Below are 19,279 nucleotides of genomic sequence, written 5' to 3' on the forward strand. Positions count from 1 at the left end.
GAAGGAGACCAGAGCAGAACTGAGTAAGCAGCAATTCTACACAGGGAAAGACAACGTAGTCTAAGGCCCCGTACCACTCAAATGTTTGTGTTTTTGTTTTTACTACATTTACTCTTTATAAATATCCATCAAGTTCTAGTATCAGAAGACTGAAGATCTGGGCAGCAAAATAGGTAATATGACACAGTGTAGTTTTGTCTGAAGCCAGCACACTCATCAGCAGTGCCAGAAATGAAAAGGCTCTTTCCGCTGACAGCCCAAGCACCTCCCGGGGCTACCATTTTCCCCCAAGTACAACGAAGAGTTTAAGGTCTTGCATTCTGACAGCCTGGGAATCTGTGACAGTCACTTAGTTAGATGTTTCTGATGTACCAAGTTCCTCACAGCAGCCTTCACGTCCTTGTTCCTGAGGCTGTAGATGATGGGGTTGAGCATGGGGGTCACCACCCCATAAAAGAGGGAGATGAGTTTGTCTGAAAGGTCCTCCTTGTCTGCTCCCAGTGGGTCCTTGGATTTGGGCTTCCCATACATGAAGAGGATGGTCCCGTAGAAGACGACCACGACGGTGAGGTGGGCAGAGCAGGTGGAGAAGGCCTTTTTCCTCCCCTCAGCTGACGGGATCCTCAGGATGGTAGCAATGATAAACACATAGGAGACAAAAATGAACAGGACTGGGATTGCAAGAAAGATCATGTTGGCCACAACCATGCTGATCACATTGATGGAGATGTCAGCACAGGCCAACTTCAGGACAGCCAGGATCTCACAGGTAAAGTGGTTGATGATGTTGTCCCCACAGAAGGGCAGCCTCATGGCCTGGGAGGTCTGAACTACTGAGTTGGTGATACCAGCTGCCCAAGAGCCAGCAGCCATGGGCACGTAGGCGGCCTTGCTCATGACCACGGGGTACCTCAGGGGCTTGCAGATGGCCACATAGCGATCAAACGCCATCATGCTCAGGAGCACACACTCTGTGGCTCCCATAGCAAAGGAGAGGAACATCTGCACGGCACAGGCTGAGAAGGGGATGGTTTTCCTAGGGGTCAGGAAGCTGTCAAGGATGAGGGGGACTGAGGAGGTTGTGTAGCAGATGTCCAGGAAGGAGAGGTTCCCCAGGAAGAAGTACATGGGCGTGTGCAGGCGGGCATGAAAGACGGTCACCAGGATGAGGACCCCATTGCCCAGCAGGGTCACCAGGTACATCAGCAGGATGAGCACAAAGAACGTTTTCTCCAGCTTCGGGTGGGCTGAGAGGCCCAGCAGAATGAACCCTGCCACAGGGGTGGTCTGATTGGACCTGCTCATGTTGTGTCCACTCTGTCACTTGCAGTAACTGAGAAGATCAACCTCAGCACTCTGTGACCTCACATGTGCCTAGGCAGCCAGGCAAAAATCCCCGCCCTGTGGAGCAACTGGAAAATAGCTCAGACAATTGGGTCATCTCTACAGGATTCTAGGGAAAAGGTAGTAGAGATCAATATTTAACTTCTGTTTCCAGTAAGAAAAAAACAAGTTAATTTGGATTAACTCTCCTGCAGATGGAAATTATAAAAACTGGACAAACTATATAAAACATCTGTGTAAAGCATTGGCAAGGTAATACTAAAACAACAAGGAATTATAAGGATATAATTCTAGGATATAACAGGAACTCAGAGAGGACAGACCAGCATTGAAGCTGTTTCAGCTGGGGCATTTGCAGCTTCTGGAGGTGACCACTGAGAGGCCAAGAGGCACTACTGCCAGCCTCCTGGAGGAAGGGAACAGGTTTTGAAGTGCAAGGCCCATGGTGAAGATGTTCCTAACTAAACTTCCTCCTGTTGGGAGGGGAACCCCGCCCCCACCAAGGCAGCACCATAAGGATGAGAGTGAGTCAGAAGAAAACACACATTTACAGGTTTTATAGCTGGCTTCAAATCCTCCCAGACCCTGAAATCCAACTGGGATTGGCCCAGATTTTGGGGGCTCCAAAATATCTAACGGAAGCAAACATGAATTCACTCTGGAGGAAGGTAACATCACCACAGTCTCTAAATCATTTCCACAAATAATTTTGCCAACCCAACATCTGGTGCACATTAAAAAGATGAGGCACACTGGTGACGGGACAACATAAACGGAAATCAGTAGAGTGACTCAAACTGAGGACGGGGCGGGGGGGGGGAGGCTCGCGAAGGTGCTGCCGTGGCCGGACCTGTCGCCATGTGTGGGCCCTGGAGCAGAGCACCCAGGCCGCACTGGTCAAACCGGCCCGCTCCGCTGCATTATGCCCAGCGGTCAAGGCATGGAAACAACCATGGTGCCCTTCAATAGATGACTGAATAAAGAAGATGTGGTACATACATACAATGGAATACTACTCAACCCTAAGAAAAGATGAAATACTGCCTTCTGTGACAAAGTGGATAGATTTGAGAATATCATGCTGAGGCAGCAAAATAAGTCAGACAGAAAAAGTCAAGAGCCATATGATTTCACTCATATGTGGGTTATAAAACTGAATGAAACAAATGAACAAACAAGACAAACAGACAAAAACTCACAGACGCAGACAACAGTGTGGTGGTTGCCAGAGAGGAAAGGGAATGGGGGGCAGTAACAATGGGTAAAGGGGGTCAATATGGTGACAGGAGGAGATCTGACGTTGGGTGGTAAACACACAATGTAATATACAGATGATGTATTATAGAATTGTCCACTTGAAACCTATCTAACTTCATTAACCAGTATGTCACCCAATAAATTTCATTAAAAGAATTTTTAAAAAGACAGTCCACAGGAAAACCCAGGAACTCAAGTGTCTGTTTCCTTGGGGCGGGTGGGAGCCACAGGCACCTCTGCTGTGGTGTCACCTGTTGAGAGAATTAACGCCGTCCACAGTGCTAAGGTCTGAACATGCTACTGATCCTTTTGCACATTTAGGGCAGCAAGTGGGCCTTGCGTGCACTGTGGCCAAGTTGAAGGAGCATTCTGACTGAACGTCCATCCTTCTCCTCATTGTCCATCTGCCTGCGCCAGAGGCACCGCTTTCTTCCTGAGGCTGTTCACAGAGCCTTGAGTCCTGCTCCATCAGCTCTTCTTTCTGGGACTGCTAAGTGCTCCCCAAACTGGGGTATACTCTGGACCAGTAGAAAATTTGCAGGCAACAGTGAAGGTGTTGGGAATCCAGTTTTATTTGCTCTGTATCTAAAATACTCATGAACTTCCCAGATGTCCTTAGTTCCAAGTGCTCTCAGTCACCTGGCCCCTTCCCTGCTGTGCAGTGGAACTTCCTTCCTGGGGAGCTGAGACACTCCCCTGTTGGTGCTTAGGGCTATAGCTATTACCAAATCAGTGCCATAATAATTTAATTCATGTTGACAGACATATATTGAGCATCTGTTCTGGGCCAGGCATAATTCTAGGGGCCAGGATCACAGCAATGAAAGGCATAGCCCCAACCTCAAAGAGCTCAAAATCTAGCAGTGGGAGAGGGATGATGGTGGGTGTTGGGGGTAGTCTGGGGAAGTGGTGATCACCGTAATTAATTACCTAAGTAATTACATCACTATCATTGTCATAGCCATCATCATCATCATCATCATCAACTATAATAATCACTCTAACACTACTGACAATAGGCCTTAGGGTCTATTTAGCAATCCGCTCCCTTTCCAAAGTAGAAGGCCTCTTACTGCATTCCTCACAGTCCTCCAGCCTGGCCTGACTCCCTGAGTGATGTGAGGTGTGATGGTGAACTTCCTGGCAAGGCTCTTTTAAGTAGTTCCCCTTTGATGCTGAGCTAAAATCTGCTCCTTTGCAGCTTTAATCCCTCTTCCACAGAAAGCCCTCCAAATACCCAGAAACAGTGTGACTTCAGCATGAAGATAAACAAGCGTAGCCTCTATTTTCCTCCCAGGGCCTTCAAAAATCAATATATCTCTTAGAGGCACGTGTACTACCCAGAAATTGATTACAAAAGCTGGTCGTTACCGAGAACAGTCTCCAGCTTGAATCCTCAAATTGTCTAGGACACACTGGGCTCAGGTGTCCAGGACACACTGCTACCTGTGATGCATGTTCTCAGGCAATAAAGTCAGTCTCAGGTTGGTTTTCACTCTGTTGGTCAGCCCTTCAGCCTTGCCCAAGAACCTGGACCATGTAAGAAAAATATTCCCCCCATGTCTTCATCAGATCCAGAAATATGGCTCCTTATTATTGCCAGGCTTTGGATTCTTAAGTGCAAAAGGAGAAGGAGTCCCCATTTTTAATCAAGAAGGGACAACTGTATGGGGAGAAGGCCATGAGCTATGGGCTCCTGGGCAAGCCTTTCCCCTTTGCACAGATCGGGGTGAGGTCAGGTGACCTTAGAGGTTCTTGCAGTTTGATGGGTCTATTTGACTCCATGACATTAACGTTATACCAATGAAAGGGCTTCCCCTCTCCCCTTCTCAGGCTCACATTCTATTACCATCAAGTCTGATGGCAGAAATGCAGCTGTGCTAAGGAAGATTTTGGTATGATCAAAACCTGTGCTTACCTTTATCAGAAAAATAGTGAGCAACAGTGGTTTGTTTCCTAAGGGTGAAGGTTCAGCATGTGTGGCAGGTGAAGGGTCCAGCCAGTCCTCGCCTCTCCACTTGCCTTGTGTGCTCAAGGCACATTCCCCAAAAGAGTGACAGTGACCTCAGAAGATAATTTAAATTCCAGTCTTTTCTCTGGGACCATTTCAGTCTCTCAAGTCATTTAAAGTTTGGAAAGTAAGTTGTACTCACTTTGTATTCTTCTGAGATAACATCCCCAAGATCCAATTATGACGAAGGCACTAGGGAGGTTTGCTGCCTGCTTCCTCTCTCCTTACCTCCTTTTCTCTCTTTCTTCCTTCCTTCTTGCCTTTCCCTGAACACTCTAATCCCATTCACAGAGTTGAGCAGCTTGCTGGTCACTGATTACAAGACTCATCAGACCCCCAAGTCTTTTCTGCTATGATATATCCAAGCCTCATCACTCCAAGCCTGTGCTTATACAGTGATTTTTGGAAGGTCTTCGTGAAAGACATGCTTTCCCTTTAAAATTTCAGCTCATTGTATTAGGCCCCATGAATCAACCCACCCTATTGTTCCTCAGTCTTCACTTGACCTTCATCTGTTGTTTGTTTGTTTGTTTGTTCTGGCGATCCAGGTGTAAACATTTACCAGCATACCACTGGAATAGATGAGTGGCAGTTTTCCTGATGAAGGAGAGTGGGGAAGTACCCCAGGCAGAAGGGGCTGCATAAATAAAGGCAAAGAAATGAGAAGAGCCCGGGGGTGGGGAGTGATCAGTAGCAGTGCAGTGTTACCGCAGTATGAAGAGGCAGGTGTTGCTGATGGAGAGGAAGGCAGGGCTGGATCTGTGGTTGGTCTTTTTGGGAATCCTGTGGAGGTAGGTCTTTCTCCTGTAGGGGATGAGAAGGTACTTAGGACTTTAAAGGTCTGACATGGTCAAATTTGCATCTTAGGTTGATCCTTCTGGGCAAATTTGCATCTTAAGGTGGAGGGAAATTGGGGGCAGGAGGACAGGGACTAAAGAGATAGGGAAACACTTTCCACAAGTGAGGAAAAGAACATTAACTGGGGCAGTGATTGGGAGTGGTGACAACAGGGAGATTCAAGAAGTATTTAGTAGATACAAAGCACAATATTAGCATTTGGCTAGATATAGAAACCAGGAAAGAGCAGAGTTAATACTTTTAGCTCAGATGATAGGTGGATGATGATGACATTACTATAGTAGATGATATTGACCAAGTTGCTGGGTTTAGGGGATAAGGGGAATTCAGTCTGGGGCACAGTGTTTGTGAGCAACATCTGGGCAGAGATGAGTAGATGTCTAAGCAGGAGACTCATTGACTCAATCATCACTGAGGAGCATGGCTGGAACCCTGGATGCTTATACTATTCTCCTGTGTCTAGATCCAAAACTAAATGTACTATCATGGGAGATTGTTGGAGGCCCTTCCCCCAAATGCAAATTTGTAATATCTACAGGGTTTCTTTGACCTCTGAGTCACTAGGGGCTCACTCACTCTGTTGTGAAGGAGGTTTCCTGCTGGCAGGAGAGGAAGTCTCCAGAGGCCAGTGACCCAGAGGAGGTCAGCAAGGGTGTGGACCATTGAGGGTCAAGGATCAGGGGTCAGGGTAAGCAAGGACAGAAAGAAAAGCTAACTACAGAGCAGAAGAATTATAGGCAGCTGTTCAGATCATTCAATAAAAGACACCTTCTCTCTTGGATTAACTGGGACCCCAATCCTAGGAAAAGTCTAGATAGACCAATGCTTCTGCATCAGAATCATCCAGAGGACTTGTTAAAACACAGATTGAAAATACACACACACACACACTCAGAGATACAATTCAGTAGGTCCAGGGAGGGGCCCAGGAATCTTCATTATTAACACATTCCTGGGTGATGCCAATTCTGCCTGTCAGTCACAGTGGAGTAACGTTGGGCTACACTTCTTACTAACTCAGTCAGTGGGCTCTCAGGGCATTGAGATTCCTGGCTGAAAATGTTTCTCCTCATTTCTCTTCACAGCCTAGGGAAACCTCAGACACACCAGCCAGGAATATCTGGATTTTAATTGGTCAAGGCAGAACTCGGTGTGCCAGAAATCTCATTCCATGTGTGTGAGTGTTTGTTAGTGTACATGTGAGTTTACCAAAGACGAATGGAGCTGACCAAAGCAGGGTCTGAACCAGGCAACACCAGCATTTTCCAGGGCCGTATCTGTTTATTGTGGCTCCCTGAGGACAAAGGCGGACATGATCCCCCTCAGAATTCACAAGGTCTGTAACCAGATCCCTGGTCCAAAGTATCCGACCCGACTCAAAACACTTGGAAATTCCATTAGGAATCGTGAATCATGCATCACCTTCTCTGTGAAGGCAGAAAATAACCACCACCATTTTGAGATAATCCCAGGACTGGAATCAGATGCTATAAAGTCAGAGAAACAGGACTTTCCTGAAGAGGGAAAAGGGAAGAGGCAGAAGGAGGAAGTTGTCTCCATGGAAACAGAGGACATCAAAGCTTTGCCTCTTCATGGAAGGAAGACCACATGCAGTAAGGCACGAAGTGGAGAAATGAGTGTGTAATTTCTGATGTGTGAATTCTGGATCATCTAAACAATATTTGCCTGATTCACTGCTTCAATCCAGGAAGCCTCACTTATGAGATATACCTACCCTCTTCTTCATTGTTTCAACGCTCTGTACCATGGGGTACCCGAGCCACCAGCCTCACCTGAATAAACCAGGTAGATGCCTGCTCCAGGGGCAGTCAGCATATGGGCTGTCCGGTGGCCTGCACTGGATGATGACTAAACAAACCCCTTAGATCTGTCTCTCTGCACCTCGAAGTCAAAAATACCAGGACACAGTCAGCAGCTGAGGAAAGGAAGCGGGGAGGGGAAAGAGAAAGCAGAGTAACACAAAGAGAGCTCAGTGAGAAAAAGCCTGACCTATGGAAGCCGAAGTCAGGGCATAGAGAGGAAAGTGGAGTTTATTAGTCCCAGCTGGAGTAAGAGAGGTAAGGCCAGAGTGGTTGAGTTTCCACCATGGCAGACCCCAAGCACTGGGGACACACAGCTCTGCCACAGGGGGGCCAGCAGGAGCCACTCAAACCCTGAGTGACATTCCAGTGCCTGTTCAACCATGAGGCCCGATGGTGCCACCATTCCACCACAAACGCCACAACATCTAACCTTTGAGGAAACCCAAGCCTAAAGGAAGGGAAGCAGCTGGCATTTAGAGGGCAGCTGTGACAGATGCACTTTACATCACACATGCAAGGCGCTGTAGCCCAGCAAAGGAAGGGCCTCCACCTGCTCACATCCAAGCATCCCTCATACCGACCACCACAGGGTTTTGGGAAGCGTTAGATAGGACAGGATTTAGAAAACAGTTGTAAAAGAATGGCAATGCTTATTAATAGTAACATCTCCCTTTTACTGCCAACAAAACCAATCTTGCTGGCCATAAACTCTTGGATCATGGAAATGGTTTCTTTGCCATATATTTATTTCCAGGAACAAGCCTGGAGCTGGTCACAAAAGACGTACAGAAGCTGTACACTGAGATGTCAGAAACAGCCCTGCAGCCATGCTACCCTTACTGGCCCAGACAAGCTCTTCTCCTTGCTTCCTCCAGGCCTTTCTTCCCGTAGTCAAGATCAGCTCTTCTGGCCATTTGTTGATTCTTCTTTCTCCTGAATCTCTTGCCCCAGATCTATCTCTAAATCCTGTCATTCCTTTCTCCTAAATACTTGCCAGGGCCACTCTCCCCTCCATCCCTGCTATTTGCATCCCAGGCTGGTCCTGCCTGTTTCTCCAGCACAGCTCTGCGGCGCTCTCAGTCATGCCCTGGTCTCTAGATATTCCCATTCTGCTGGACAGTCTTTGAAGGCAAAGACCCATTTCTGGTAAACATGTTCCCCACCTGCTGCTGCTCTTTTGGACCTGGCACAAGGCCTGACACATATGAGACAGCTGTAGCATAGAGCTTGTTCAGAGTAGTGGGCAGGCTAGAGAAAGAAAGCACACTGGGTTGCTGAAGGGCAGGGAAGGAGATGCCTGCTGGTGAGGAATCTGTGGGCCAAAGTTCCCAGGAATGTGTGAATCACTAGGCCCAGCTCTTCTTCCCTTCTAGGCTCTTTGAGGGCCAGTGACAGAGCCGCCTTGGATCAACTTTTGTGATCAAAGCCCAGGAAAACCCTGATTACCTGGTCAGAGAATGTTCTAAGCTGGGATTTCCATGATGTGAGAGGAGAGTTTTGGGTTCATTTCCCAACATTGTCTAATTGGGTCTATGGAGTGAAGTCTAAATTCTGAACCTCTCACCAAACTTTAAATGACTTCTGGGATAGTACACGGCACAAGGCAACCCAGCCCTAAATTCCTGAAAGACTCATGATGGGATCCTCTGGAGAGCAGTGTGGAACACAGAGAAGATGGTCTTGGGCTCAGCAGCTGGGCATGGCTTACCAGCGCGCCCCGGGGTACAGCCCTCTCTGGGCTCGCTGTCCTGGCTGAGCCTGGGCCTTGAGAGTCAGCCTTTGTCTCCTTGTCTTACAAGGTCAGGCAAGGGCACTGTGAGTAGCTGTCACTTTTATGAGCTGTGGCTGTACTTTGCATCCCTCTACACCCAGGGTCATTAAGGGACACCAGGAAGTTAGACAACAGTTATAGAGTAGGTACCAATTTGAGTGTATAAACCACGTGTTGATGGAATAGCTCGGAGGGATATAACCCATATGACCTGCTTGGTTTATGGCTTGGTAGCACCTAGATGGACAGGTTACACCTGAGACAGTCACTTCTCCTGACTTCAGTAAACTGGCAGCTTCTCTGCTCCATTGGCCTGTGTTTTGTAAGCAATAGACCTGACCCAGCCTAGACAGGACCCCACACTGGGTAAGCGTCAGTGACCTCTATGGCCAGCTCCTTACCACTTGGGAGGGAAGAAAAGAGGCTGATGTAAAGAGGGCTGTGCACAGGGGGGTTGGGAGCAAGACTGGGCTGGGGGACAAGACAACTGTGCCCAGAACTCTGAAAGCTGCTGCTGTGGCAGGGGAGCAGGCCTGTTTCACCTGAGCCCAGGAGGCCGACTTAGGACCAGTGGAGGAAGGGAGAAGACAGAGAAGGCAAATGTCAGGTCCCCGGAGAACTCCAACAGCCCAGGCTTCCCAACAGCAACATTGGAAGCTGTGAGCCCCCACTTTGAAATGTTCAAGCAAAGCCTAAGAAATCACTTACTAAAGAGAGGATCCCTCTAGAATGTGGGTTACAGGAGAGGACCGAATTGGTTTAATATCTGAAGATTCTGCCAAGCCTCAAATTTCGTGCTCCCTCATAACACCGGAGCCTTTCTCTAAAAGTGATTCCCCCATCCCTTAATTCCTGATAGAGTAACCTCTTTAGACACCGTATCATTACCAATTAGAAGAAATTACGTCTTGTTCAGAGCCACATGCAATTCACAAATCTGTCTCCTTAGGTCAGTTTCTCCCCCTTTAAACTGAGAGGTCAGTGATCCCGAAGAGTAGTATACATCAGAAGTACGTGGCAAGCATTTATATATAAAACAGAACAAAACAAGACAAAAAAGATTCATCTCCAAGACCACCTGCAAAGGAGGACCCAGAAATCTGTATTTTTAACCAGCATGCAGCTGGTATTTGGTAGCCAGATCCATGCTGTTTTGGGTGTCCTGCAGCAGAGCCTAGTGACAGCTGGTGTTCCTAATCTCTTTGGCAGTAAAATTGTTATTATCTACAATGTGGTTTTGGATATCCTGGGATGCTAAGTAGGTTTACCTAGGATGATATCTGCAAAGCATCTGAAGGGCACTGGATGGTGTGTAACTCATTTAACCCAGGCGGGGGAAGTGAATTGTGAGTGGGCTCTAACCACCAGGTAAGATTTTATTCCTTGGGTCAAGTCCCAGAGTGGCAAAGGTACAGACAGGTCAGGTGTGGTTCCAGGAGGCGACACACAAGGCCTAATCTACCAAACAGATTTCTGAAGACTTCGATGGGCAGTCCATGTTACAGGCTCCAGAAATTCAGTTTGGTAAGATCATTCAGAGGAGAGGGTCAAGCTCAAATGAACTGATTCCTACTAACTAAACTGAAAAACACTGAACTATAAACTAGATACTGTATCTAGTAAATAAAACTGTTAAAAAGATAAGAAACTTCACGTTTTCAAGTCAGGAGAGCCTCTCTCTATAAGACTGTGTGGGAAGTCAAACTATAATAGAAACTTGCTGGGCAAGGAGGAATTAGATCCAGAGGAATGGGCCATGTGACATCAATGGCCAGGGTCACTGAGCTGTGGTAGCTTGACGTCCTCAATTATAAGACAGAAACAGTTACTTGGGACCTCTGCTACCCTGGAAAGTGCTGGAGACACGCAGCATATGCAGACATACCGTTTTGCTATAGGTATATTAATATCATTGATTAGACAGAAATGTCCTTTATTTTATTGTTTCCTTAAGTTTCCAGAGTCTGCTCTTCCTGCTTTTGACTGATATTCAGCCCAGCTCTGTATAACTTGGTTTTATAGTTGAATCCCATAGGGTGTATTTATTTATAATCTTAGGGACACCATATTGTGAGCCCCATGTACTCAAAAGCCAAACATGTATTTTCTGTCTTCAGTGTCCCTAGCGATGAAAGAGTTTGAAATGGAAGCATCTAACCAATCTGCTGTGACAAAATTTGTCTTGCTGGGCTTCTCTGTCCATCCAAGACCAGAGAAAACCAACAGAGTCAAGAGGGAAGGAGGAGGGAGCAGGGAAAGGGAAGGGAAGGGTCAAGTCAAAGAACATGTATAAAGGACCCATGGACAAAGCCAAAGTGGGGAAGGATTGAGGGAGGGAGGTGAGGGCGGGCGGCAGGGGAAAAGGTGGCAGGAAGGTGGATACAAATGTATTTGAACAAAAAATAAACATTAAAAAAAGAAAATTACAAAAAAATAAAAATTAAAACACACACACACACACACACACACACACACACACACACACACACACACACGAGGAACTGCTTGGGACTCCAGAAGTTTCATCTACTGACTCGATTCCTGCTGATTTTTGCAGTCAGAAGTTATAGGGACTTATCTTCCTGGCACTAGAACCCTGGGCTGTGGGGCCTGGTGTGGGGCTGGGACTCCTTGCTCCCAAGATATCCCTCCCAAATTTTTATCCACCACACATTGATATGGGTTCAGCCTCTTCCATGTCTCTGCCCCTCCTACCAGTCTGGATGGATGTGATTTCTTTAATTCCATAGTTGTCAGACTTCCATTCAACTTGATTTCTAATGGCTCTAAGTGATGGTTGTTCTATATTTTAGTTGTAATTTTTTATGTGGTTGTGCGAGGAGGCAAGCCATGTTTACCGATGCCACCATCTTAGCCAAAAGTTCATCTCCCCTTCATTCTACAGCTCTCTGTCCTTGCCCCGGGAAGCCATCTCTTTCTCAAGCTGTGCCATTCAGATGTTTGTCTCCACCATGGGAGCCACAGAGTATGTACTTTTGGGAATGATGGTGTTTGATCACTACATGGCCATCTGCAACCCCCAGAGGTATCCCGAGATCATGAACAAGTCTGCCTACGTGCCCATGGCTGCTGACTTCCAGGTAGCTGGGAGCTCTAGCACCATGGTGCAGACATCCCTAGCAATGTGACTGTCCTTCCGTGGGAACAACATCATCGGCCACTCCGTATGTGAGATCCTAACTGTTCTGAAATTGGCCTGTGCTGACATCTCCATTAAAGTGATCAGTATGGGGGTGGCCAATGCGATCTTCCTGGGGGTCCTAGTTCTGTTCATCTTTGTCTCCTAAATCTTCATCTTTACCACCAACCTGAGGGTCCCCTCAGCTGAGGGCCAGCAAAAGACCTTCTCTACCTGTTCCGTACATTTACCGTGGTGATCATCTTCTATGGGACCATCTTCATGTATGGGAAGCCCAAATCCAAGGACCCATTGGGAGCAGACAAACAGGACCTTTCAGACAAGTTTATCTCCCTCTTCTGTGGGGTGGTGACCCCATCATCTCAACCCCGTCATCTACAGCCTCAGGAACAAGGATGTGAAGGCTGCTGTGAGGAACCTGGTGACTCAAAAATGCTTTATCCAGTGATGGTGAGATATGTCTTATGACCCACACACTCTGATTCACTTGAATATCTCATGCAAAGTAATGCTAGGTGAGAAGCAAGTTGGGCTTAGAGCCATTCTACTCGCATTGTGGTCCATGGCCCAGTAGTGTCGGCATCACCTGGAAGCTTATTAGACCCGCAAACTCTCAGGGTCCATTCCAGATCTACTAAATTGGAATCCAGGTCCCCCAGGTAATTCCCGTCAAACTTTGAGAAGTATTGGTTAACGGTATGTTGCAGATGCTGCGGTGGGTGTGCTGCCCAGACCTCACTCCCACCTCACCTAAGGCTGAAGCTCTTGTTACTGTAGTTGTGGGGAGTGTTGGTGGCTGACAACATTCCTCTGAGACCCTCTGCTGGCTTGCCCTTGGCCCAAGAGTTACCTCACCCAAAGTCCTAATTTCTTCCCACAGGCACAGAATAAGGAGGTGGTCAGAGAAATTCACTGTTTTGACTGAATGCCAAAACAAGCTTTCAGTCCCCAGTCTCCAATGCCAGCTTGAACACCCTCCCTCCTATCTCTGGTTTTGTTCTGTTTTTCTTTCCCTCTTCAGTATTAAACTCCTGCCTTTGATTCAGTCTTTTTCTTTAACCCTGACCTATTCCTAAGCCTTATAATTTCTTCTCCTGAAGGGACTCTCATATTGGTGCCCCTCACACCCATCGCTCTGACCTCCCATCCCTGACTCTTCCCAGCTGCTGAACTCCCATACAACTTAGGGGCACTTGGCAATCACAAACTGTAGCTGTCGCCTCACCTTGTCATTTCTGCTCTCTTTTGGTGCCTGGTGCTGGCCCTTGGTACATGTCTAACGCTTTCTGTTTTTAAGGGCAGAGGCCAGGCCTGGTCAGCTCTGGAGGGACAGTGTTGAGGGACTGCAGTGAGGGCCAGCTGCTCTGGAGCACACAAAGACCAGTGTGTCTGTCGGGAACAAGACAATACTTCCACTTCTTGTTTTTGACACTTAGTCTTGCAAAGCCGAGTGCGAGATCCCCTAACAGACACCATTGTGGTCAAAGCAGAGTCAGGTCTTTTTAATCCCTCTACTTCCAGGAAGGTCAGCAAAGGCAGGACAGGAACCTCCTAATCTAAGGAACATTTCTTTGAGTCAAGAGTTAAGATTTACATAGAACTGTCTGCATCGTATCTAATTGGGTTTATGGGACATAGGCCCTAAACTCCTATGAGGACTCTCACCAAACTTTAAATTGCCTCTGGGATTAAAATCTCCCCCAAACATCCAGAGCCATAAACTGCTCTGGGGCTCCAGGACAGAACCTCTGGGGAGAGGGTGAGGGGCAAAGAACACAGGTGTCTGCCCTGAGCATGCAGGCTGGGTGTGACTGCCAGGGCCACTGAGTGGAAGCAGCTCCTTGGGCTGTCCTTTTTTTTATTATCAAACAACTTGGAGAAGGCCCCTGAAAAGGAGCCACCAGAGCCCTTTCAGCTATGGTCAACCCTAAATTTTCTTTACCTTGCTGTGAAATTTGAAGAGACTGCGGAGCCTCAAGACAGCTAAACAGGATTTGCCGCACACTCCCAGGCAGATAGGGCTTTACGGGGGATGGCCAAGGAGGGCACTGAAGCAATCACCTCCCAAGCCCAGAGGCCTTCCCAGCCTCCTCCCTGCCATGAGACCTTCTGTCCAGGTGAGGCTAACGTTTTTTCAGGTGGGTGGGAGGAAGAGAAGAGGTTGTTGTGAGGAAGGCCTGGTCACAGCTGCCATGTCTCTGAAGGGTTCTTCTAGGGGAAGGGAGCAGGCATTTCCTGGGAGTCTAGACCCGTGTGGGGGCAGGCAAAAGTGAGGAGTGGGGATGACATTAGAAGAAGGAGGTTCCTCCTTAGAGAAAGGGAAGACTTTCCAACAATACGCCTGTCTGGCAAAAGAATGGGAGCCATGCACCCACGCGACTCAAGATGTTCAGAGCAGAAATGGGAAAACTTGTGTCTCATAGAAGGCATTCATACAGGGGAGGTAAAAGAGGCAATTATTTTACAGCATTTGTGCCAAGTCTGAGACTCTCCAGTCAATGGTATTAATAGCTCTAAAAAACAGATGTCTTTTCCCTTAATAGTTCTGATGTCCACAGTTAATCTCAGAAAATTGCATGAGGATAACTTCAGATTGTGCCTTGTTTCTTCCATTCAATCTTCCCCAACCAGTACTAGTGCAATAGTTGCAGAGGCAATGTGTGAAGCTCAGAGACACCCCACCCACCCAAGACCTGCCACAAAGCAGATATTTTGGAGAAAGTTGGGACACCTGTATCTTTCATGAATAGTATAGGGAGAGTGAGGAGAACAACTTCATAATCGTTCCTCTGCTTCTCAGTAAACATGCTCTGGCACAGATGGAGGAGCCAGAATACAGTCAGAGTGATGAGGGAAGGAGCCCGAGGGAGGAGGCCGGGAACCAGGCTCCAGTCCTGGCCCTGTCCATGCTGCCTGTGACCTCTCTGAGCTTCAGTTTTCTTATCATTAATGTGAGCAGTCCAGGCTTGAGCTTTTCTCTAATGTACTAGACCATTCTATAGTGACTGAAGGACATCCTATAGACAGTACCTTCTTTGTGTTGACTTCTCTGCCAACGTGGGAAGAACTGTCTGCTTTCCTGTGGAGAAAGCATTACTGTGGCATTGCAGTGGCTATATTGGTCAACTCAGATAGAGAAGGGTCTGAGCTGGGAGTTGTGACATAAAATAACTCCAAAAGCGTGGAACCTCATCACAATGTCACAGATGCTCACAGTGGGAGGCTTATAGGACACTTGTCCTTGGATTCTATTTCTGCTCCCCAACCCCTGGGGCTGGAGCAGACTGAGGAAATTGCAGTGCTGTGGACAAAGGCCATGGCTAGGGAGGCGGGGTGTGGACGTGCTTCTGTTAGGGTCTCCATGGTCTGTCAGCCAGAAACTCCTATTGACAGTGTCATGAAGGGATATTATGAAACTCCTAGGAAACAAGGTATAAACCAGGCATCAAGTAATCTTCCTGGCCTGTGTTCATCACATTCCTTCCATATAGGACTCTGGGTGGAGCCAAATTACTATCAGAAAAATTTTTATACAAGCACAGAATTAGAACCAGGGGAATGAGGTGATGCCAGTGGTCACCATCAGTGAATATAACAGCCTCCCAGGACACTACAGGTACAATCTGGGGACAGGCAGGACTGGCCAGAGGGGCCAGGTGGTGCTGATCCTCTGGGTTTATGTTTTATGGTCCTTATGTAGGTTCTTCCTTACACATCCCTTCCTTCAAGTGTGTTAACACCATTGATCCAGCTAAAGTTCTTTCATATGTCATGGTTCGATTAGATTTCCAGGCTGTCCCCTTCTCGCTTTTGATGTGATATATCCTGAGTTTGAAGGTCATTTGAGTAGACAGTGAATTTTATCTCTTAGACACTGACACTACAAGCTGGTGTGTCAAAGGTACCTTTAATTATAAGCTCTGGAAGCATCTCATTGTGTCCTCACATGCTGATCCCTATAAACATGTGTTTGCTGTCCTCAGTTTTCCTGAGGGTAGGAGAGAGAATTTAAAATGGAAGTGGCCAACCAATCCATTGCGGCAGAATTTGTCTTGCTGGGGCTGTCAGATCAGCCAAAGCTGGAGAAGACATTCTTTGTGCTCCTCCTGCTGATGTACCTGGTGATCCTGCTGGGCAATGGGGTCCTCATCCTGGTGACTGTCCTTGACTCCCACCTGCACACGCCCATGTACTTCTTCCTGGGGAACCTCTCCTTCCTGGACATCTGCTACACAACCTCTTCCATCCCTCTGGTCCTGGATGGCTTCCTTACTCCCAGGAAAACCATCTCTTTCTCAGCCTGTGCCGTGCAGATGTTCCTCTCCTTTGCCATGGGAGCCACGGAGTGTGTGCTTTTGGGCATGATGGCGTTTGACCGCTACGTGGCCATCTGCGAGCCCCTGAGGTACCCCGTGGTCATGAGCAAGGCTGCCTATGTGCCCATGGCTGCCGGCTCCTGGCTGGCTGGTGGAGTCAACTCCTTGGTGCAGATCTCTCTTGCAGTGCGATTACCCTTCTGTGGGGACAACATCATCAACCACTTTACCTGTGAGATCCTGGCTGTCCTGAAGTTGGCTTGTGCTGACATTTCCATTAATGTGATCAGTATGGGGGTGGCCAATGTGATCTTCCTGGGGGTCCCAGTTCTGTTCATCTTTGTCTCCTATATTTTCATCCTCACCACCATCCTGAGGATCCCCTCAGCTGAGGGCCAGCGAAAAGCCTTCTCTACCTGCTCTGCACATCTCACTGTGGTGGTCATCTTCTATGGGACTATTCTTTTTATGTACGCAAAACCCAAATCCAGGGACCCACTGCAGGGAAACAAACAGGATGTTTCAGACAAGCTCATCTCCCTCTTTTACGGAGTGCTGACTCCCATGCTCAACCCCATCATCTACAGCCTCAGAAACAAGGAGGTGAAGGTCGCTATGAAGAGTCTAGTGAGCCAGAAACACTTCGCCCAGTGATAATGGGAGGATGCAGTGTACCTTATGATTCTATGCACACAGGGGATCCCTTCGGAAATGACCAAATAATAAGCTTAGACTTGCCCAGTTTCACTACAAAACTGCCCAAACAATGTGTATCAGAATGGGGCTTTCCTGAGTGATTGACAATGCAACATCAACTCTGTAGAATGAAGAGCGGGCTGTGCTAAATCATCTAGAACCAAGAATAAGTGCCTATTAAAATGTATTCTTAATCTGCTTATTTATTTCTTAAAAAATAAGCAATAAAGTTAAAACTTTGGAAAAAATTATGCTTCTTTCTTTGTTCACATGCAAGCTAGTTGCAATTTGTATGTGCCAATTATGTTGTTTTCTGCTCTACTGCATAATGGGGAGCATGGCCATGAGGAACAGTCACTAACCAATGGGTGTTCAAACCAAAATCCAACCTGCATTTTGGAAAATTACTAACACCAAGACATGCAAACTGATACTATTTAATGCCTCTTTGACTGCAGGAGCTCAGAGTGTTTATGGTTTAATTATTTCCTGTTTAATATCCCAGAGCCAATTTGGGGAAACTCCTTCTCTTACTGTACATAGAGCACATCTATTCCTACCCAAATTTGTGAAAGAGGAATTCGTGTCAACACTAATCTAACTCCAGATATTGTAGGCCGAGAACAAAATTTCTAGCAGTCTCCATTTAGACAAATCATTACTACAATGCAAAGTTTATATTCTGAGTCCCTTCATTTCCCTGAAATTAGTTTTTACAACTATCCAGACCCCAATGGTCAAACTGAGCTTCCTCTGTCTCCTCAGGATTTAGACACTGGCACCAACTGCTAGAAACCTCCTTATAATTACTCTTCCGGTTAAGAGCATCGGCTGTGGAGCCAGAGTGATGAGGAGGTGCCTCTGCCTTTGTAACTTCAGACACACAGAAAAAATTATTCAATCTTGCATATCCTTGGTTACCTAATTTGTAAAATGGAGATAATTAAACCAACCCTATGAAGTTGTGGGATTAAATTAAAATGAGGCATTTTAATTTTAAGATGTTTGCTATTCTATGCTACCCACTGTGAATGAATATTCACAGACTAGCGCAGAATAGCAAACATCCCACATAATAAACCAATATTATTTTTATTAATGAAATATGTTAAGTCCTCTAAGGAAGCCTTATGACATTTGAAGACAGAATTCAGTACCACATTTAACTGAATCCATTCCAATTTATTATTGTAACACCTTTTTGGTTGGTTTTCTAGCTTATAAGGCAATATAGTCCCATTTCTCTGGACATTTTCCTCTCAGTTGTCCCTGTTTCTTATCCACAGAGATGAGGGACTCGTGTTTGTGCTGTGTGACACTGACCCTACCTAGACCACTCAGATTCTTTTCGGGAGATTGTCATTAATACTCAGGGAGCGAGTCCTGGATCCATAATATGCAGCCTTGGGAGCTTGGGGTAATTGTGTTTGACCATGTGTACCTGGGAGATAAAGAGAAACCACGTCCACAAAGAGAAAAGAAAGAACAGCCAAAGAGCAAAGATGAGAGCTGGTGAAGATACCCTCATGTGTTCACAGTTCTTGATTTCCACTTTTCCCCAGACCTGACCACATTCCTGAACTTTGGCTTCTAACAGAACCCCCCTATCCTTATACTAGATTCTACTTTTCACTAATCTAGATTGTTACTTTCTTTGACGGGAGTCAAAAAGGTCACATATAATATGATTATTAACTTGTATAAAATATTCTTTTTCATATGGCAAGTGCCAACAGCGTGCCAGGCTGTCATGCATAGCAGAAGTATTTGAGAAATCAGTTTTGAAACAATTTTTCTGAACTTAATATGGAGTGCTTATCAATTGCTCCCTTCCTGGTATAATGGCTTTGCCCTCTGTGGATTCTATCACCTGTAAATCTGGGACATGTCCAGGTGTAGATATAATATAGGAGATCTAGATCAAATCCCTGACCTCTCACATAGAACTAGGTGACCATGAGTGTGTCTTCTGCTCTTGAAGAATCTCAGTGAAGGGGGAGTATTAGATATGTCAGTCACACCCATGAATTTCCCTGGATCTGT

At 46.7% G+C, this 19,279-nt stretch overlaps 2 protein-coding genes and 1 pseudogene across 2 annotated transcripts; 2 read left to right on the forward strand and 1 right to left on the reverse strand.

Annotated features, from left to right (window-relative positions):
- Positions 1-345: 345 nt before the first annotated feature.
- On the reverse strand, positions 346-1,305 carry LOC129079693 (olfactory receptor 13C7-like). The gene has a single exon (XM_054584985.1). The coding sequence runs from the start codon at positions 1,303-1,305 to the stop codon at positions 346-348; it is 960 nt and encodes a 319-aa protein (XP_054440960.1).
- A 5,477-nt stretch (positions 1,306-6,782) lies between these two features.
- LOC129079130 (olfactory receptor 13C7-like) lies at positions 6,783-12,672 on the forward strand (annotated as a pseudogene).
- Positions 12,673-16,237: 3,565 nt separating this feature from the next.
- LOC129079694 (olfactory receptor 13C7-like) lies at positions 16,238-17,194 on the forward strand. Its single transcript, XM_054584987.1, has one exon. It carries the CDS (start codon positions 16,238-16,240, stop codon positions 17,192-17,194), a length of 957 nt encoding a protein of 318 aa, XP_054440962.1.
- Positions 17,195-19,279: the final 2,085 nt, after the last annotated feature.

The sequence above is a fragment of the Pteronotus mesoamericanus genome, unplaced genomic scaffold, assembly GCF_021234165.1.
Source record: "Pteronotus mesoamericanus isolate MK-2021 breed Mesoamerican mustached bat unplaced genomic scaffold, CSHL_Meso_final contig_78, whole genome shotgun sequence".
NCBI classification, from domain to species: domain Eukaryota; kingdom Metazoa; phylum Chordata; class Mammalia; order Chiroptera; family Mormoopidae; genus Pteronotus; species Pteronotus mesoamericanus.